This window comes from Zingiber officinale, chromosome 8B (assembly GCF_018446385.1).
Source record: "Zingiber officinale cultivar Zhangliang chromosome 8B, Zo_v1.1, whole genome shotgun sequence".
Lineage (NCBI taxonomy): Eukaryota > Viridiplantae > Streptophyta > Magnoliopsida > Zingiberales > Zingiberaceae > Zingiber > Zingiber officinale.
This window is the reverse complement of record NC_056001.1, coordinates 3,719,721-3,742,065: the sequence shown is the minus strand read 5'-3', so window position 1 is coordinate 3,742,065 and position 22,345 is coordinate 3,719,721. Positions and strand designations below refer to the sequence as shown.

The 22,345-nt window shown below is 34.7% G+C and overlaps 1 protein-coding gene and 1 long non-coding RNA gene across 2 annotated transcripts; both read right to left on the bottom strand.

Moving 5' to 3' along the window:
* Window positions 1-1,432: 1,432 nt before the first annotated feature.
* On the bottom strand, window positions 1,433-4,909 carry LOC122016914 (mediator of RNA polymerase II transcription subunit 15a-like). Its single transcript, XM_042574350.1, has 4 exons — window positions 4,830-4,909; window positions 4,205-4,417; window positions 2,049-2,160; window positions 1,433-1,576 (listed from the first exon to the last, which is right to left on the bottom strand). Exons 2-4 carry the CDS (start codon window positions 4,312-4,314, stop codon window positions 1,448-1,450), a joined length of 351 nt encoding a protein of 116 aa, XP_042430284.1. The 5' UTR covers window positions 4,315-4,417; window positions 4,830-4,909; the 3' UTR covers window positions 1,433-1,447.
* Window positions 4,910-8,528: 3,619 nt separating this feature from the next.
* Window positions 8,529-16,199, bottom strand: LOC122017708. The gene is made up of 3 exons (XR_006121430.1): window positions 16,053-16,199; window positions 9,363-9,465; window positions 8,529-8,851 (listed from the first exon to the last, which is right to left on the bottom strand). It is a non-coding gene; the product is annotated as an uncharacterized LOC122017708 (long non-coding RNA).
* Between the last annotated feature and the right edge of the window lie 6,146 nt (window positions 16,200-22,345).

The window sequence follows — 22,345 nt, the reverse complement described above, 5'->3', positions numbered from 1 at the left end:
GGGCTCGCACGATGCATTCGAACTCATCGTCGGGTCTAAGCCATGCATCTGGACGTGTCTCGGTGGCGAAACGATAGCAACGGCAACAACAAGAGTGGCGGTGGCGGAAGACGGTGAATTACCACCTAAAGCACTTCCTCAGCCTGAGGCAGTGTGGTTGATGTCCACCTCCCGCATAGGCGGCCGCCTCAACGTTTAGAACACTAGAAAATAGTAGCTAAGAGAATACTCGGTGAGTCAAAGGGAATGCTCCTAAGGAATCTTGGGGGTGGAATGATAAAGTACAAAAGAAATGGAAGAAAAAACAAACAACTTATAAGGAATTATATATTTGTAAGAACGAGAAAAACTTTAAAAATATACAATAACTAAGAAAGAGGCTAAAAAAGTAATAAATGAAGTAAAGAATAAAACTTTTAAACAATTATATCGAAAATTGGATACAAAATAAGGGGAAAGAGATATTTATAAAATAACTAAAGTAAGAGAAAGAAATATAAAAGATCTTATCCAAATAAAATGTATTAAAGATGAATGCAATAGGATACTAGTAAATGATGGAGAAATAAAAGAGCAATAGAAAAGGTATTTTCATTCGCTTTTCAATGAAGATTTAAGTGACCAATTTAACTTAAGTAATTTAAGTAAGTCAAATAAGTGTAAAAATTTTAATTTTTATCATATTATTCAAACTTTAGAAGTAGAACAAGCTTTAAATAGGATGCACAATGAAAAAGTCATTGACTAAATGATATTCCAATAGAGGTATGGAAGAGTATAGGAAAATAAGACATTGAATGACTTACAAAATTATTTAACACAAAATTGAATACGAAAAAATGTCTAATCCGAGTAAGTACTCTAGTTCCCTTATATAAAAACAAGGGAAATGTACAAAATTGTGCAAACCAGAGGAAAATTAAACTAATAAGTCATACTATGAAACTTTGGGAAAGAGTAATAGAAAAAAAATTAAGGAGACCACGATAACCAAAAATCAATTTGAGTTCATGCCTTGAAGCTGACAAGAAGTTATACATCTTCTTTGATAACTAATTAAAAAGTATCAAGAGCAAAAACAAGATTTACATATGGTATTATTTAAAAAAACTTATGATAGAGTTTAAGAGAAATTATATCGAGAATTCTAGAAAAGAGATGTGTTAGCGTAACATATATTAAACTAATTAAGGACCTGGAGACTTCAGACTGATTAACTAAAGTATTTCTAATAAATATAGGATTACATCAAGGATCAACTCTCTAAGTCCCTACCTTTTTACACTAATTATGGACGAACTCAATGGACACATTCAAGGCACAATACGAGTGTATGTTGTTTGCAGATTTAAACAGTAAGTGGGGGGAAATTAAGATTGTAGATTTCTGGCAAAAATTATTCACATACATATGAACGATCCTCCTAACTTAGATGTAAGTGAAATCTTCAACAGGACATACCTTGATCTACATGATTTTGGTTAATAGAATGGTTAATTTGTCCAGATCCTCCAGGATGCTGAGGCTTTTTCTCCATTGACAACATTTTTTGAGAAATCCTTTTCAAATAATCAGACTGAGAAATTATAGTGTTAGAGGAACACATCAGAAATTTAACAAAATATAGGCAAAAAAAAAAGAAAGAATGTGTACTGAAATAAAAATAATAGTTTAGAAACCTAAGTAATCATCCAAAAAGATCATAGTAAAATAACACTATGAAGTTCAATCATCAAGCCTACAAGTTATGAGCACTATGAAGTTCATTATGAAGGATAAATTTCTAAGAAAGAGAATATTCAGTTACTTGAGGATACAAAAAAGAAAAAAAACAACCAACTCCGCTACCATAATGAGCGATACTATGAAAAACTGTGTTGCTATATTTGATTCATTGATACTGAGAACTTTCATGAGGTAAGACTGTTCATTTTCATCAGACATAACAATAAAACAAAAGTTAAGCATGAACCTAGCAGAGAGTAAAAGCACCCTAGTACAAATAAGGCCAAGATAACTGAGTAAATAAACAAGATAACAAGATTTACCTGATCTGCCGCTGCAGTATATATCTTCTCCTCAAACCGAATAGCAATTTTCTGAAGTTCATTTAGACCATTAGAATCAGAGATTGGAAGATGCCTCTTCAAAGTGTCCATTCTAAAATATAAATTATTCAAGAATTAATATACAGAAATTATGGGGCAACAAAGATTCAACAAACAATAGAATAATAGATAATTGATAGATGAATGACAACTAGCAACTGAGCAGTGAAAAGAGAGATGTTATGATGAATGACAACTAGCACCTGAGAAATAAATAAGAGAGAAGATTTGGTCCAAATGCACATACTACGAACATTTTAAAAATTAAAATCCTAAAAGACAATGATCCAAGAAATAACCAAATGTAAAAAAGCCAGCATATAGTAGGTCTAGCTATTTAAAGACAATACAAGTTTGATTTTAAATATTTAATAAATATAATTGTACTAAATATTGATGAAGATGGTTATATCGCTTAACAAACACATAGAAAATCTAGAAACATTAGAAGAGATCAGGAAAAAAAGGTACAAGCAACCACCTAGATCAGATCTTTTAATTACTAGGTGAAGTGATTGCTTCCCATTTGGGACTAGACAGCCACCAATACTTCCTTTTAGAACTATGGTCAATCATAAAGTTTAGATTAAAATATAATTCTACTTTACGCATATTAGTTATAGAGTAAGTTGGCATATTCCAAATACATTTCTTCTTTAATCAAGTGAGCTTCCAATAGTGTATATCTTTTTCTAGACTGAATTACTTAAGAATACAATGTACAATTTTAGGAATCCTCAAATCCCAACTCTTAGGTTTGAGGTATATAATGTTAAATCAGATACAAGTAATACAATTCACAGAGAGACCACAATAGAAGTATAATAGTGGCATCAAATCCAAGTACTTCTGATACCAACCACGAAGTCAATTCCTCAATAAAGTTAAGCTAAGAGATAAACATATATAGGAGAAAGAACAAAGCACTGTAATTTATTAATGTCGAATATAAAGTTCTTGGCCTTCTATTGTAGGTGAATAGCAAGCACCTGACAGAGGAACAAATTCTGTGACCACCCATGCCTTGTAGACAATAATGTTAGACAATTAAGCAAGAATTAAACAAGTACTCCAAAGCCAGTTTCCTTTTTTTAGTAATTTCAATGCAAGTACTTCATCCTACTTATAAGAATCTATAGGTCATATGTTTGAAGAAAAAAAGAAATTAAAAAAAAATGGACAAAATATGGGCAACGAAATCCAGCATCATTCCACCAGCATAATTTCCCAAACAAGAGGAAGAACAGAGCATAGGATTAGTAGTGTGGAAGTGCAAAGTTCTAGTTGAACTAGATCACAAAAATAACCCATATCCAAGAATTCAACACCCTATGATATTTCAAATAATAGACAAGGTAGAATGACCAGGGTTAGGGGCAACACGACTTTAGAATCAATATAAAAGGGAAAACAATGTTGTCAACGCTCTCTTATTCCCAAACATTTGATGCCTTTCCTTCTTATATGGACTAATAAGAAACCAGACATACGAGGTGCTTTTTAAATTCATCATCCATATCATAGAAATTCCATTTTTTTTCCTTCCATTAATTTTATTTTGTATCAGAATATTTTCAATAAAATCACTTATCAAAGAAAGCATCACTGCAGAAAATTAAAAAAAAAAACTCTTCGTCCATAAGAACACCATATCCCATCAATCTAAAACTCTCGTAGAATAAAAAATATAGCTTCCCAGTGAGGAGAACTTTGTGACTATTTTATTTCATCAGCAACTTAATCACGAGGGAAGCATGAAGTCATTTACAGGAAATCATAACATTGGGAATCTTTTAGCACGAGACATCGATTCTTCTGAAAAAAAAAAATGAAAATTTGATTCTTAAAGAAGAATATCATTAAATAAATATCCAGAAATAGAAGTAGAGAAACTAGTTAACAAAGAAACGATAACACTTGCCAGAAAAAGAACAGAAATTGATAGGAACCATACGTAAACACCCAAATCGAATAATAATTCAATTGTCAAATATCGAACAATGCAATCAGTAAATATAAGGAATTACTCACGCGAATGATCCAATCACCTTAAAAGGAGTAATATTTAAAGGGAGATATTAGGGCGTCGCACATACATCTTATTGACGATTCTCTGCCGCGCCTCGGGATGGAGCTGGGTCTTCCAGTCACCAGATCTCCCATCTGGCATCTCCCCCTGAGTCGACCTCCAACTGTTCGCCTCCATCCAACCGATCTAACCTTGTGAACCAAAAAGATTCCAACCAATCTAACCTTGTGGACCAAAAAGATATGACGCTCACAGAAAATAGAGCAAAGGAGAATCGGATGTGAGATAGAGGAGACAATGGATAGGAAGTGGAGGAGGAAGGGTTCGGGGAGGATTAGGGGTGTCAATTCGGGTGGGTCAGGTCGGGTTGGGTCGGGTTGAGTTGACCCGAACCCGAGTTCAACCAAAACACCTCAACCCGAAGAACCCGACCAACCTGATCAACGAACCGACCATATACCCGAAAATCCGATTCAAAACGACTTTTTTATTTTCCTATAATTCTTCACTTTTATCTCAATATTCCATCATTATCATACAAACATGATATTAATATACATAAAAACATCTAAATTTTAAAATAAAATTTGATTTAACTCTAAAAACCACAAATATATTTAAGCAACGGGTCAACGAACCCAACCCGACCCAACCTGAATTTTTTCAGAAAATAGAGCAAAGGAGAACCCGATGTGAGATAGAGGAGACAATGGATAGGAAGTGGAGGAGGAAGGGTTCGGGGAGGATGAGCGGAAGGGTTCAGGGAGGACAAACAAACAGGAAAGAGAGGTTTATTTATAGATGTTCTTCGTCCGAATCACGGAACGGACTCGGGGACATATATAATAATTAATATATTTCGTGATTTTCGAAATTACTTATAAAATTTTAACTTTACTTTCTAATATTTACATATTTTTATAATAACGATAAATTTGAAAATATTATCATTTTACTATTATAATAAAAACCTACCATTTACGATAGATTTAGGTATTATCTTCCCAAAGTTAAATTTACCATATTATCGTTCCCTTAGATAATTTAATATTATTTTTTGAAAAAGATAAGCGTAACAATTTATAAGTTTTAAAGCGTTTTAACGTTCGTACTTATTTGTGATCAAAATCTTTATTAAAACCGATGAAATTTTCCGTTAATTCAAAATTTTAAATAAAATCTTGATTATTTTGAATTCTCCATGTTAATCTTGAGACGAATTAACGAAGACACTGGGGATAAACGTATTCATCTTTTATCATAATTAATATTCCCAACTCATTTCAGAATACTTCAGATTTACAATCTCAGTCAGATGTAGACCCTTAAAAACAATTAATTAATTCAATAACAGAATAAATTAATTAATTTTTTATCAATTTAATTTATTTTTTTAATAAAATTTGATCGATCTAATTTATTAAAGAATAATAATTTATTCAATTTAATAGATTCTATTTTTAATCAATTGTTCAGCCATATCTATTTTGTTTCAAAAATAGAAAACAAAATTGAAACAGCCTTCCATTTGGAATTTGAGTTCTCCAATCATTGAATAAAAACAATTTAAGACTTCAAAACTTTCTAATTCAAAATAATTTAATGAATAAATTTTTTAAACTCATGTTATTTATTAGAGCATCCATATTAAACAATTAATAGGATGTTATAACGTTTATGGGGTGTTAAAACCAATGTACGAAGGTGTTATAACGTTCATAGGCCGATCAAAACATGGAACTCATTCAATAAAATAAACGCGTTGGACGTTTTTTTAATATATCTTATATATCTCCGGCAGAAAATAAATTATTTACTCCTATTTTTATTTCAGAGACTCAATTGTCTAATCATGAATCTCCAATTAAACTCGTAAATTTAGAGAAGGCGGATTTCGACATTACGGATAGAAGAGAATAGTCAACATGGAATAAGATTGAAAACGAGGTTTTAACAAGATCATTTGTTACTGTCAGTAATGATCCAATCATCGGCAATGATCAGAAGGTGGATGATTTCTAGAGACGTATTGCAAGCTACTATAATGAGAATCGTCCTCCAAGTACATCCAATAGAATTGCTAGTGTCATATGATCGCACTAGTACAATACCATACAAAAAAAATATATATCACTTCAATGTAAATTACAATAAGTTTAAAATATGTATCATAGCGGCCACAGTGATGAGGACATATTACGGCTTGCGTATGAAAAATATTACAAGGAAAATAACGACATTATATTTAATCTCGAGCATGTATGGAAAATCATAAAAGGTCATCAAATATTTATTCCATAGTCCGTTAATCACCTTGTTGGCATGAAAAAGGCAAGCACCTCAATGTTTGGGCAAGCAACACATCATCTAATCAAGATGTGAGTCTACATGTGGGCCTAAACGAAAAATAAACTAGTCCAATGGATTAGAAGGCAGCAAAAAGAAAGGAAGAAACCAAAATGAAAGCAAAAAGAAAGGAAGAAGCCAAAATGAAATCAGACATTGAATGTATGATAATAAATTTGGAGAATATATTTGTAAAGTTTACTAAGTATACAAGTATAAAAAAGGCTGAAGTTGAAATAAAAAAAATAACTCAAAGTTGAGGAGATGAAAGTAAACGTTGCCGAGATGAAAGCAAAAGTTGTCTTAGTCAAAGTTCAACTAAAGAAATACATAATCCTTTCAAAGGACACTTCGTAAATGACAGACGGATAATTTATTATCCACGAACATCTATGTCAAGAGATTAGAGGGAGATGAATATGTAATTTTCATTTATTATAATTTTTAATTATTATACTTTTTCAATTAATATAATTATTTATTATTATATTTTTTAATTAACGTAATTTTGTATTATTATACTTTTTCTATTAATGTACAATTCCTGGTCAATTCACATAGTCACTACAAAGTGTCCATTGAAATATAGTCATTATAATTTAATCGTTGATAAGAAAAAATAAATAAACATATTGTGCTCTACAATTGTTCATTCTAAGAACATTCTTCCAAAATATCTCAATATTAAAGTAACATCAATTCTGACTCGACAAGTGAAAATGAAGACTAGGTTGAAGTTATTGACGAAGATTATGATTTGGGAAATAAGCTAATGTCATTGATACTTCAACAAAGCTGACAAATAGTTGAAGCATATCAAAATAATAACAAGATATGGCGAAGAAAGAAGGTTTATTCAAAGAAATCGTGAAGTCGGACATGCAAGGTTTTTCAATGATCATTTCTTTACAAACCCAGTGTGTCCAGATCCAATATTTCAAAGATGATTTCGCATGCGAAGAGATTTATTTTGTCGCATAGTGAATGCACTTGAGAGTTATTCATCATATTTTCAGCAGAGGAACGATGCTGCGAGAAAAAAAGGCTTGTCACCACTACAAAAATGCATGACTGTGATTCACCAATTAGCTTATGGAGTCCCAACCAACTATCTTAACAAGTACCTACACATGGGCGAATCAACTACCATCAAAAGTCTTTTCAAGTTCTATGGTTCTGTGATTGAACTATTTAGGATTGATACTTAGAAAGTCGAATGATGATGATATTCAATGTCTTCTTCAAATACATGATGAGAGGCATGGCTTCCCTGGAATGTTGAGCAAATTTGATTGCATGCATTGAGAATAGAAAAATTGTCTAGTTACTTGGAAATGTCAATTTACAAGAAGTCATGGATCACCAACAATCATTCTTAAATCAGTCATGTCTCAAGACTTGTACAAACAAGAGAGAAGTCTTGACAGGTCAAAACTGACCTAAGCAAGTGGAAGTCGTGCGATCACCGGACCAACATATTTTGAATATTGCTAACACTGTTTTACCTTTATTATTTGTATCTATTATGCTAATTTGATGTTGCAAAAAAGTCTTAGTGAATCAGATCAATTGGACACTAAGCAGAAGAAAAAGTCTAAACAGGTCTGTTAGACCAAATGTTTGACAAAGTAGATCCTCAAGAAACCTTTCATTCTAGTAGGCAATGAGGACATGTCTAAGTTAAGACAACTTTAGACATTAATCTAATTGAAAAAATTAATGAAAATTTCTAAGTCGAGATCAAACAGTCATAACTATTATGATTGATTCATGCATAATCATATGTTTATAATTCTATTTTGCATGACTATTTTCATTATTGGTGTGCTAACTTTATTTTCAAAAAATAAAATTTGGGTTGATCGAATGGTTCACTGAACAGGATGGTCTGTCGATCGATCCAAATGGATAAGCACAGACAAATTTGTATCGATGCAAATGAAACAAAGTCAGTCGACTGATCAGGATGATCAATCGACTAAACAAGATTGGAAAGTGTAGATCAGATATGAGTTTATGTTTGAAAAAGAAAAAAAAAAATCAAATGATCGATATTCATCCCATCCCCTATAGTGCTTTTGAGTCCTACAAGAATCAATCTTTCAATCCTCAGAAAACCTTTTGCTTTAGATTACAAAGGGCAAAAAACAAAAAATGGAAACAAAAAAGATCTATGATTTCCAGCAAAAATTATTCACATCCATGTCAAGGATCCCTAACCTTGATGAAAGTGAAAACTTCTACGCTACATGCTTGGATATACAGGATTCTAGTTAATAGGATGGTTGATATCTCCAAGCCATATGGGATGTTGAATCTCACTCACAATTATCTGAAGTCTTTGAGATATTTTTCTGAAATACTCGTCCTGTGAAATTATAGTGTTAGAGGAATACACCGGAAGATTAACAAAATATAGGCAAAAAATAGTAGTAGCCAAGAAATGATCCTGCCTCTCATAAATAGCACAGTGATATTAAAAAAAATAGAAATCTAAGTAATCATCCAAAAAAAAATTGGTAATGAAACTGCACTAAACTAACACCAGTGCAGTTCCTTTATCGAAGTTGTGAGCGCCATGAAGTTTTTTTATGAAGGATAAATTCCTAGAAAGAAAATATTCGGTTGCTTGAGAACACAAAAAGAAGAAAAACTAGCTACTTTTTGCTACCGTAATAAGAGATCCTATAAAGTTGTGTTGTTACATTTGATTCATAGATATCGAGAATTTTCATAAGACTATGGTGTTCATTTTCATCAGACATGAAAAAAAAAAGTATTAAAACAAGAGTTAAGCATGAACCTAACTGAGAGTAAAAGCATCCTAGCACAGACCAGGCCAAGATAGATGAGTAAATGAACAAGATTACAAGATCGACCTTATTTGCAACTGTAGTATGCATCTCCTCGAACCGAATAATAACATTCTGAAGTTCATGCACAGGAAAATCAACCGGCAAATGCCTCATCAAAAGGTCCACTCTGAAATATAAATTATTCAAGTATAATGCTACAAAATATATGGGGCACAAAGATTATAGGACAAATAGAATAGTTGATAATTGATAGATGAATGACAATTAGCATCTGGGCAGTGGATAAGAGAGAAGATTACTGAAAATTGGTGCAGACACTTGTATCACTTAAGAAAACACATATGCATTCTACAAATATTAGCATAGCTCATCAAGAAAAGGGGTAGAAGCATGCATACAATATTGGAAAATATCAGAAGAAGCATGAATGATGTCCATAAAAAAGTTATCCAATTGAGGTTTGTATCATGAATCATTTTCATGAATTTTCAAACCCTAAACCATATCGAGTTGTGAATCCAAGCTTTGAAAAGTAATTTCAGGCAGTAGCTGCTCAGCCCATTGTACAGCGCCCAGGCATTAGGCGGGCATGGGCATCTCAGTAAGGGCCTTTCAACATTAAAATAAAATAGAGAAGAACAAGTAAAAAAATGACATGTATATATCAATAAGCACTCTATCAAATTATTATTTTTTAATTATTTCTAGATCCTTCGATGTCCATACTTTTCACACATGTGATGTCTTTCCTCCTTATATGGACTAATAAGATACTAGACATACGAACAGCTTTTCAAGTTCACCATCCATTAATTTTGTTTTGTATCAGAATATTTTTTTAAAAAAAAAACACTTGTCAAAGAAAGTATCATCGCGCGAAATTTAAAAAAAAAATTCTTCGTCCACAAATACACCACATCTCATCAATCTAACGCATTCGTAGAATGAAAAAATATAGCTTTCACGGAACAAAGAAAATTTTGGGACTATTTTATCATCAGCGTCTTCATAACTATAGCTTTCACACTATAGTTTTCGCAAAATATATTGTAAATATGGATAACTATAGCTTTCACACTATAGCTTTCGTAGAATATATTGTAAATATGGATAGTTTAATTTAGGCGGATCAGATTTTATTTTATTTTATTTTATTGTTTATTTGATTTGATTGTATTTCTTTTCAAAGAAAGTATCATTGCGGGGAATTAAAAAAAATCTCTTCATCCCCAAAAACACCACATCTCAAATCAATCTAAAACTTTCTTAGAATAAAAAAATATAGCTTTCACTAACAAAAAAAAAATTTGGGGACTATTTTATCATCAGCAACTTCATAACTATAGCTTTCACACTATAACTTTCATAGAATATATTGTAAATATGGATAGTTTAATTTAGACGGATCAAATTTTATTTGATTTGATTGTTTATTTGATTTGATTGTATTTCATTCCATAAATAACTAGGGAAGAAATGTATAAATAAGCAATGATCCTCATGTACAGATTTAATATCAATAATTTGAGAAATTCTTCATTCTAGTTCCTTCTCTCTCTCTCTAAATTTCTTCATAGTATCAGTGGGCCTGTGTTGGGAAAAGAATCCAACCTGATTTTCAACCTTCACATGTCTCTCGCTGCTTGGTAGATCACGCAACATCTTCATAGGAAGTGCTGAAGGGGTTGGCTGCCGACAATTTTTTGTTGCAGTTAATGACGAGAACAAGACTGTGATCGCCGAGAGTTTGTCGTACTCCGAAGAAAGAGATGGTTGTTGGCTTAGTGTGCCGGAAGTAGCCTTTGTGACAAAATAGATTCAATGACAAATTAATGCTTTCATCTTCTCATTTCCGCTACCTTAGCAGCCCCCCTAGTCTTGCCCCAGGTACACAGGCCATAGGCGCATGGTGGGGTAAACTTCAGGTCGTCAGTTCTTGAGAATCGACCCCTGGCCATTATGCCAGAGATGTCATGCGCCCACCGTCAGCGCTATGCCCTGGGGGTAATCAAGCCCAATCTAAAATTTAACCCCACTCGGGCCAAAAAAAGACCCAATGCTACATCAGCCCATATGGAGTTCACTAGTTACTCAACTCACAATGAAGGTATTTTTCTTAATACCTTAAATATAAACAGGTCTCTTGGACGATGGATTATTGACTCAGACGCATCGGATCACATGACGGGCGATATATTCCTCCTTCATAATTATGTTCCATGCCGAGCCAATTCCACTATTCGTGTTGCAAATGGGTCTGTCACAAAAATCGTTTTTGTTGGTTCCGAAACGATAACGGGGAAGACGATTGGAAGGTTGAATCGTGCTCCGAACTCCACGTTCTTCACGAGACTTCGCCTAACTATGGAAATTTAGCTAGCTACCACTCTACCTCTTCTAATAATAAATATACCAAAATCATGTTATGGCACTGTCGTTTTGGTCATCCAAACTTTACTTATCTTGCAAAATTATTTCCAAACTTATTTCTTAATGAAGATGTCATTTCCTTTCAATGTGAGCTCTGTCAACTTGTTAAACATACATGAGTATCCTTCCCAAGATTATGTTACAAACCATCTAAACCCTTTTCACTTATTCATAGTGACGTTTGCTACATGAAATCGTTGGATTGTTTCATTTGTTGATGATTATACTCGTCTGACTTGTCGTTTCTAATGAAAGATAAATCTACAATGAATCACATATTTGAACAATTCTATACTATGATTCAAACCCAGTTGCAGACATCTATTCAGACACTCAAAACCGACAATGCCAAGGAATACTTGGCCACAAATCTTGGTACTTTTCTATTCTCAAAAGGCATCATCCACCTCAGTTCCTACGTTGACACTCCTCAACAAAATGGGATTACCGAATGCAAGAACAAGCATCTTCTTGAGGTGGCTCGCTCATTCATGTTCTCTTCTAATGTACTAAAAAAAATTGGTGTGATGTCGTCTCCACAACCACCTATCTTGTCAATCAAATGCCCTCTCGAGTTCTCAATTCCCATAGGTTAGTTCAACTTCTCCTCAAATCATACCCCCACACCAAGGTAATATCTCAAAACCTTCATGCAAAAGTATTTGGTTGTACATCATTTGTTCACATCCACCATCACAATTGTAGTAAACTTGATGATCCAAGATCCACCAAATTCATTTGCCTCGGCTACTAACCATTCCAAAAGGCTACAAATGCTACTCACCTGTCACTAAAAAAACCTACAACACCATGGATGTCACTTTCTTTGAACAATAGTCATACCACTCCAATTTTGATGTTTAGGGGGAGAATCTAAGTGAATATCATCATCCATTATACTATTCCAGACCAGACCCTGACATCATTCACCCTCTATCCAATCCCCTTGTGTCAAATTCTATTCCTACATCTCCCACAATGAAGCAATTTCATGTATACACTAGATGAAAGACACATTTAGCACCAATTCAAGAGTCAAAACCGGATCCAACTCCCAAAGACATTCACATAATCATAAATCTACTTCACCTATGGATAATAACCTTGACATTCTAATTGTTTTGTGGAAGGGAGTTAGATTCTGCACGACGCATCCTGATCCCCACCTCCAAGAAAAGTCAACGCTTGGGTGGTCGTCAAAGCCAAGAGATGGTCAGCTCATAGACTCAACGAGCCAAAGTCCCTACAAGCCGATCGGCCGGGAGAGTGCGTAGAAGGTGGGTCAAGCCTACAACCCGATCGGCCGGAAGAGTTCAAAGGGGGTCGGTTGAGCCTACAACGCACTGAGACCAGAGGCACTCACGCCGATCGGTCTAGATATACTCATAGGAGGTCAGAGAGTTGGTCGGCCAAGTCGATCAAGGGAAGTCCAATCAGACTAACAGCCGACAAATAAGATGGGGGATACGTGCCGACATCCTTTTGGGAGTCGATGCCGCCGGCTGACGGCGCGGATGGACAGAAAATCGTACGGAAGAAGATTCCGCCGCCTTGGCAGAGATGCGTTCGCCCCGTTATGGTAAGATGTCAGGATCCTTTCTCGATGTTAGCTTTTGGGGAAAGTTTGGGGATACGTGTTCGCCCGGGAAGCATGTAGTCAGCCCGTCGAGGCTCTATATAAGGAGGGAAGCAGCCCTCTGCAGAGGTACGCGCATACGTCCTCTAGAACCACCATTTACTTCTTCTTTGCTTCCTCTCTTCTCTTCACTTGCCGGTGTGTGACTTGAGCGTCGGAGGGCCATCGCCGGGAACCCCCTCCCGGCTTGGCACTAACGACTTGTGATTGCAGGAGCGAGGGAGCATCAGTGTAGACGAATAGCCACCTCAGCGTTGTTCCCCGGTGGCCATCTACTCAGCTTCAGGGCAGGATCACATCCCATCTCCAACTTCATATCTTATGAAGGACTGGCCCCAAATTATCGGGCATGTGTCGCCGCCTTCTTTGATAATATTCAGGTGCCAACCACAATTGATGAAACTCTCAAACACCCTGAATGGATGAGGAAGTAAAAGTCCTACATAAGAATGGTACATGGTATGTTTGTGAACTACCAAAGGGAAAGAAAGCAATTGGGTGCGAATGGATTTTTAAAGTCAAACACAAAACTGATGGTACGGTTAAAAGATTAAAGGCACATCTTGTAGCCAAAGGATTCTCACAATCCTATGGCATCGATTACCAAGAAACCTTTGCTCCAGTGGCCAAGTTCAACATTATCAGAATCTTATTCTCTCTGGCTGCAAACAAATAAGGACTGCATTTACACCAACTAGATGTCAAAAATGTCTTTCTAAATGGTGACATGGAAGAAGAAGTTTATATGGAAATTCCCCTAGGCCTTGGCACCCATAACAACAAGGTATGCAAGCTTCACAAGTCATTATATGGTCTTAAGCAATCTCCCAGGGCATGGTTTGACAAGCTAGCTACTTCTGTGATAAAGCATGGATACACTCAGTGTCAAGGAGATCACATCTTATTTGTGAAAATCTCTCCTGAAAAGCAGATCACCATTCTTATTGTTTATGTCAATGATATCATCATCACCGGTGATAATGAGAAAGAAATCATAAATCTAAAAGGGCTCCTCACTCAGGAATTTGATATTAAAGATCTCGGGAATCCAAAATTGTTCCTTAACATGAAACTGGCTCGATCTAAACACGGAATATTCTTATCACAGCGGAAATACACATTGGACGTACTAAAAAAACCAAACATGCTTAGGTGCAAGCCTATGAATACTCTGATGGATGCTTCCAACAAAATTGGTTTGAAATGACCATGCACCAATAGACAGGGGCAGATATCAACGACTAGTAGGGTGCCTCATCTATCTATCCCACACATGACCTAATATCGGATTTCCCATCAGTGTGGTAAGTCAATTTATGAATAGTCCTAAAGAACACATGAACGTTGTCTACAGAACCTTGAGATACTGCAAGAGCACCCTGACAAAGGTTATTATTTCGAAAGAACAAAGATTGAGGTATACATGTATACTCTTATGCAGACTGGACTGAGGATCTTATAGATAGACGATTGATCTCGAGCTATTGTACGTTTGTCTAGGGTAATCTGGTAACATGGAGAAGTAAAAACAGTCTGTTGTTGCAAGAAGCAGTACTGAAGTAGAATTTAGAGCTCTTGCACTCGGAATCTATGAAGGTATATGGATTCGTAGAATCCTAAAAGAACTCGGAATAATCACAAAAAAAGTTGTCAATCTACAATGTGACAGTTTAGCGGCCATCAGTGTTGCAAAGAATTTTGTTCACCATAACAGAACGAAACACGTATAAATTGACAAACACTTCATTTCAAAAAACGTGGTGAAAGGATCGGTGGAACTCTCACATATTCCTTCACGACATCAAATCCCAACGTACTTACAAAAGCTCTCCCAAGGATCAACTTCGAAGAGCTATGTGACAAGTTGGGCATGTACAATATGTACAACCCAACTTGAGGGGGAGTGTAGAATATATTGTAAATATGGATAGTTTAATTTAGGCTGCTCAGATTTCATTTGATTTTATTGTTTATTTGATTTGGTTTGATTGTATTTCATTCCATCAATAAGTAGGGAAGAAGTGTACAAATAAGCAATGATCCTCATGTACAGATTTAATATCAAGAATTTGAGAAATTCTTCATTCCAGTTCTTTCTTATTCTCTCGGCAAATTTCTTCAATTTTGTATCAGAATATTTTTGAAAAAAAAAATCACTTGTCAAAGAAAGTACCATCGCTGGAAATTTAAAAAACAAAAAACTCTTCATCCACAAAAACACCACATCTCATCAATCTAAAGCTTTGCAGAATAAAAAATATAGCTTTCACTGACAAAGAAAACTTTGGGACTATTTTATCATCATTCATCAGCAACTTCATATCGAGGGAAGCATGAAGCTAAAGTTTATAGGGAATCAGAAGATTGGGAATCTTTTAGTGAGTGGCATCTTGATTTGTTTAAAAAAAATGGCAAATTGATCTTTGAAAGCAGAAGACCATTAAAAAAATTCAGAGATACAAGTAAAACGACTGGTTAACATGGAAACGATAACAGTTGACAGCTGAAGTTCATAAATTGACAGAAAACATAAGCAAACACGCTAATTCGATCCCGAATAATAATTCAATTGTCAAATATCGAACAACTCAATGAGCAATCTAAAGAATTACTCATGCGGATGATCTGATCACCTAAAAAGGAGCAAAATTGAGAGGGGGGAGGAGGGATTAGGGCATCCCACTTACATATCATTGACGATTCTCTGCCGCAACTCAGTCTGGATCTTCGATTTCGCATAGATGCTGGCTTCCCTTGAGTACACCTCCAACTGTTCCCCTCCATCCAACCCATCGAGACAGAGAACCACTTTGCCCTAAACTTCGCGAACCAGACGATGCGACGTTATTTATAAATTTTAAAACATTTTAACGTTCTTAAAATTCTTAATAAAATTTTGTAAATTAATAAATAAAGTGACATAATGCTTTTCATTAAATAATTTAAAAGGAAAAAAACTTTCATATAAAACAAACAAAAAATAAAATTGAATAGACTTAAGCAAAATCTCGATTAAATTAAAATAATTAATAAACTCGATTATTTTATTTTTTGAAAATAATTATATTGATTTATTTAATTTTATCTTGATTTTAAAATTTCGAATTCGATACTGATCGAATTGGTATTAATTGATTGTTATATTATGAGCAGTCATTGTTATACAAGTAGCACGTATGTGTTAGCAATATAGATACATTAAAACAAACTAAAAGATGTGATTTAATTATCATCATCCATAAGGTTATATTAGGTAGAAATTGAAAGCGGCGGTGATAAATGGTCTAATCTAAATTTATCGTATTAGTCATTGTCCTTATTTTTCACCGGAATTCATACAAGCACGAAATAATCTTCTACAGGAATGAGTGACAACCCGTAATCTTCTCAATGAAAAAGAGAAAAGATAGAAGAAGATCTCTCAAGTGCCAAGATTCAAGATTATGCCCTAATTGGGAGTTTCTTCCCTTATATATAAAGCACATCCTATATGGACTATCCATATAAAAACTCATACATCATTAACAACTTATTAATGTTATTAATGAACCAAATTAGCAGATCTATACATTGAATTCACATCCAATAATCTAAAGCTTCTTCATGCTAAAAGCATTATATCATTTAATTAAAGTTCAATTCCTTAATAACAATTAGTTGTGTGTTAATCAACTATAAGCTCACCTTATGGAGATTAAATCCACTCATGTGGACTTAATCGGATTAAGACCATCCATGTGGACTTAATCCTTCAATCTACCACTTGGGTTATACTTAATCTCTTATACACCACACAATCCTTTGTTGAGCTCAACATGCCAAAAGAGTTACTATAATTGTAACAAGGCCTAATAGTAATTGTATTATTAATATCGTTAACGATATATATCAAATATGAATGTGTACTATAAGAATGATATGAAATGTGATCTATAAGTGTTCATTCTCAATAAATTCTCCTTATGACACAAACTGGATCCAAAACTAACCTGGGATAATTATAATTTATTCATTTTTGATGTACATCAATCCAAGTTAAGGTTAGGGTTAAACAAACAAGTAAAAATTAATTATAAATTAAATATTATAATTAAACAGAATTATTTAAATTGCACCTAAATAAATATGGCAATTAAAAGTAAAACCATAAAACCTCCCCCGAAATATAATATCCAATTATTCTCCCCATTTGATTACATAAAAAAAAATAGGAAAAAAAATAAAAAAAAAATAGTAATAGGAAAATATAAGAAACATTTGAGGGTCTGGTTTCAAATTTTCTAAACTCCTGCATGTTTATCGAAATATTTTGTCACATAAAATAATTTTTAAGAGATATTTCTTATTTTTGCTAAAATAATTTAAGAATTATTTTTAAATTGTGAAAAATTCTAAATATTTTTGTCAATGTTTCATAGAAATGTTTGGATCAGAATAAAAATTTCACAAAAAAATATTTTTATTTCGATCAGAATAAATATTTTTGAGCAAAAATAAGTATTTTTGAAATTAAAGGCTCAAAAATAGATTTTGTCATCTAAAATTCTTGATAATTTTTCTAAACATATGAAATATAATGGTTATCTATAGAAAAATTAAATTAAAAAAAATTCTAGTATTTTTAATTATAAAAACATAATTTTTGTTAAAAATTCATAATAATTAATATCACGATCGAAAAATATCAAAAGATTTTCTAGCAACAGAGAACATAATATTTTATCATATAAAAAATTAAGTTTTACAAAAATTAATTTTTAAAACATTTTTAATTTTAAAATTCATTTTTCATAAAAAAATAATGTAATAGTCAAAAAATATTTAAAAAATTTTCTGTTAGCATATAATATCTTCAATTTTTCACAAAAAAGTGTAAGTAAAAAAAATTTGAACACGAGGTTTACGAAATAATTAATTTTGGTAACTATGTAAAAAATATTAATAAAATAATTCAAATTTTTAGCGAAAAATCTAACAGATGAATTTGGGAACCTAAAATAAGTTCCTACCTGCTTGATTTATTAAGTATTGTGTAGGGATGTATTTTCTTAGTACTTTTATAATTTGAACCCTATAATTTTTCATATACTAATTAAGTTCTTTAAAGTTTTTAAAATTTTAACTATAAGCAAAGTTTGAATTTCTGCATGTAAAATTCTTTTCTAATAATTTTATTTTATCTTTCAATTTTGTATTTTTAGTTTGAACTTTGTCAAGATGTTCTAATGGGCATGCATTAGCTAAGTTAACTTTTGATTCAATGTTATCCCTTTTAAAATTAATATACTTGATTCATAGTTTGCATAAAGATTTAGATCACATTTGTATTGCATCATAAAGTTGATTCGGAGGCAAGAGTCATACCTCACTTACCGTGTCGGATTAGTAATTCGATGCTCCCCTTTCATTGATTCTCTTGATGCTCATGTCAGATGAGCTTTCTTCATCTTCATCTTTTTGATGACTTGCCATAAGTGCAAGTCCGCGTGTAGACCTTGTTACAAATTAAAGTGATGTTGGTCACGTCTTCTCTACATTCGTGGTGATAAAATTTCTTTATTTCTTAAGATCAAGTTAGTAGTATGAGTCATCCCTATTTACATGGTTAGTGGTACGAGTCATTCCTATTTACATGGTTAGTAGTACGAGTCATTCCTATTTACATGGTTTAGTGGGATTAGTATAATGTTATCTTTATCTCTTGTAGTGTATTTAAATGGTCGATGGTGTAAGTGTTTCGTGTGCAAGAAAAATAAAAACAGTATTTTCAAGTCTCTCCCCTCTTCTAATATTCTTCTTCACGGTTCGATCATCGAGGTCTTCCTTCTGGGTGGCTTCGTTTTTTCGTTACATGGTATCAGAGCCAAGTTGCATTCGTGAAGAAGGTATCGTTTTTTTAATATGGAAGGTGGTGGTCGTATTGCGTGACTTGGTATGATGCTCTTGAATCAGTCCAACTATCGGATCTGGAAAACCTGTATGGAATCGTATCTTGTTAGTGAAGATCTATGGGATGTCGTCGTCATCAATGGTGTAGTTGCTCCGGAGGACGCCCCCGCTAATGCGGAAGCGCTCAAGAATTGGAAGCAACGTAATGCGAAGGCAGAGTTTGTTTTAAAGAGGTCTATTTCACATGAGATCTTCGAGCATATAATGGGATGTGCGTCGGCTCGAGAGATTTGGGATACGCTTGATCATTTGTTCAACAAGAAGAATGAAGCTCGACTATAATTACTTGAGAATGAGTTGGCGGTTGCAAAGCAAGATGGAATGTCATGTTCAGAATTTTTTCTGAAAGTGAAGAACTTGTGTTCGGAAATCTCTCTTCTAAATCCCAAAGAAAAGATCTCGAATGCTCGGTTGAAGCGGTATATCATTCGTGGACTTCGGCCGGAGTACACTCCATTTGTCACCTCAATTCAAGGGTGGGCTCAACAACCGTCGCTTGAAGAGTTTGAGAATCTTCTCTCCTCGCAAGAGTTGTTGGCTAGACAAATGGCCGGAACGCGCATCAAGGAAGAATCAAGCAATGCCTTGTTCACAAAGAAAGGTGACTCAATGAAAGATGAAAGTAAACCGGAAAGAGAATCTTCGAAGTTACCGAAGAAAAGTTTCAAGTGTTATCGTTGCGGCAAACTCGACCATATCAAGAGGAATTGTCGGGTTAAGTTGAAGTCAAGGAATTATGCGAATGTTGTGGAGAAACGAGAAGAACAAAAGGAAGAAGATTGGAGTCATTGTTTTCTCGCTGACTCAATGATCGAAGACTCACAGTGGGTGCCTTGCTTGATGGCTGAAGGAAGTTTAAACGAGAAAATTTCTACCAACAAAGAGTGGATCGTGGATTCTGGATGCGGTCACCACATTACCGGAGATGAGTCCATCCTCTCGCATTCTTGGACACACGACGGCAGGAGTGGGATCCTAACCGCGGATAATATTGTTCATAAAATTCGAAAGGAAGGCACTGTTGTCGTCGATAATGACCATGGGGAATCAATCACTCTTAATAGTGTGTATCATGTACCAGGGATACAAAAGAACCTCTTCTCCGTCGCAAACGCGGTGGATGCTGGAAATTTCGTGCTCTTCGGGCCGCGAGATGTGAAGTTTCTTCGGAACGTCAAGGAAATCAAGGCCGATGTTGTTCATACGGGTACGAGGGTGAAAGATTTATTTGTCTTGTCGGCGTCAAATTCTTATATCGAGAAGATGAGGAGCAATGATACGTCTTCCTTGTGGCATGCGAGACTTGGTCATATAAATATGACAAAAATGAGGGCCATTATCCAAAAGAAGTTGGTGGAAGGGTTGCCTGATTCCATGAAGATTGACAATGAAGGAGTTTATGAAGGGTGCCAATTCGGAAAGTCACATCGACTTCCTTTTGAGAACTCAACCTCTCGATGCACGACTCCTTTAGAACGGATCCATAGTGACTTGATGGGTCCAACAAAAACTACATCCTACTCTGAAGGTAATTATATGTTGTTGTTCGTAGATGATTATTCTCGGTTCATGTAGATTTATTTTGTGAAGTATAAGTCAGAGACATTCTCTACTTTTCTTGACTTCAAGAAAATCGTCGAAGGGGAATTAGGCAGAAAAATTAAGACGTTGCGGACAGACAATGGAGGCAAGTTTTGTTCAAATGAGTTTCTCTCCTTCTGCCGAGACAATGGTATTAAAAGGGAGTTGTCATGTCCGGATACATCACAGCAAACGGAATTGCGGAGAGAAAAATCAGACATCTTGTGGAGACTTGTAAGAGTTGGTTGCACGCGAAGAAATTGCCCAAGGAGCTGTGGGCGGAGGGATCGGAATGAATTGTGCAGCCCATGTGATCAATCGGACGCCCCTTAGTTCGACAAATAACAAGGCACCATATGAATTGTTGTATGCTGTTAAACCAAACGTGAAGCATTTTCGAGTATTTGGATCTCTTTGCTATGTTCATTTGCAAGATTCTCAAAGGAGTAAGTTGGATGCAAAAGCAGTTAAATGCGTTTTCGTCGGCTACGATGAACGAAGAAAGGGTTGGAGATGTTTGGATCCTACAATAAATAAATGTGTTGTGTCTCGCAACGTCATCTTCGACGAGATTTCCTCCTATCACTTTGAAGAGTCACCTAGAGAAGAGAATGACATGGTTACCTTGCCGCTGTCTCGCTTTCCAGAAAATTATTCTCTAGAAACTCAAGAAGAAAGAGGGAGGGTGGACCAAGGCGAGAATGTTCAAAAAAATCAACGGCCAAGAAGAAATGTTCATCGACCTCCTCGTTATAGAGATGAAAATTTCGTCACTACCTTTTCATGCTTTCTTGCTAATCAAATTGATGACGAAGAACCCTCTTCATATGAAGAAGCCAAAGGAGTAAAAGAGTGGAAGGTTGCCATGAAGGAAGAAATGGATGCATTGCTGAAAAATGAAACATGGGACTTAGTTCCGAAGCCTCCCGGAGTGCAGCCGGTTTCATGTAAATGGGTCTTTCGCATTAAAAGGAAGGCTGACGGGAGCATAGATCGGTTCAAAGCAAGGCTGGTCGCTCGGGGATTCTCACAAAAATATGGAGAAGATTACGAGAAAACCTTCAGTCCAGTAGCGAAAATGACTTCGGTACGCACCATTCTTGCCTTAGCAGCTAATTTCGGGTGGAAACTATGACAACTAGATGTCAAAAATGCATTCTTATATGGAGAGCTTGATAGACATATATATATGGAGCAGTCAATCGGATTTGAATCCGAAAGTCATCCGGATTTTGCATACAAGCTGAAGAAGGCACTTTATGGATTAAAGCAAGCCCCGCGAGCCTGGTTAGGAAAAATTACAAAAAATTTTACAATTTTGTGGTTATGTGGTATCCGACTCGGATTCAAGTCTGTTCGTCAAGAAAAGCCAAGGATTTTTTGTGGTTGTTCTACTATACGTCGACGATATTATATTAACGGGCAGCAATCATTCAGAAGTTGCTCGACT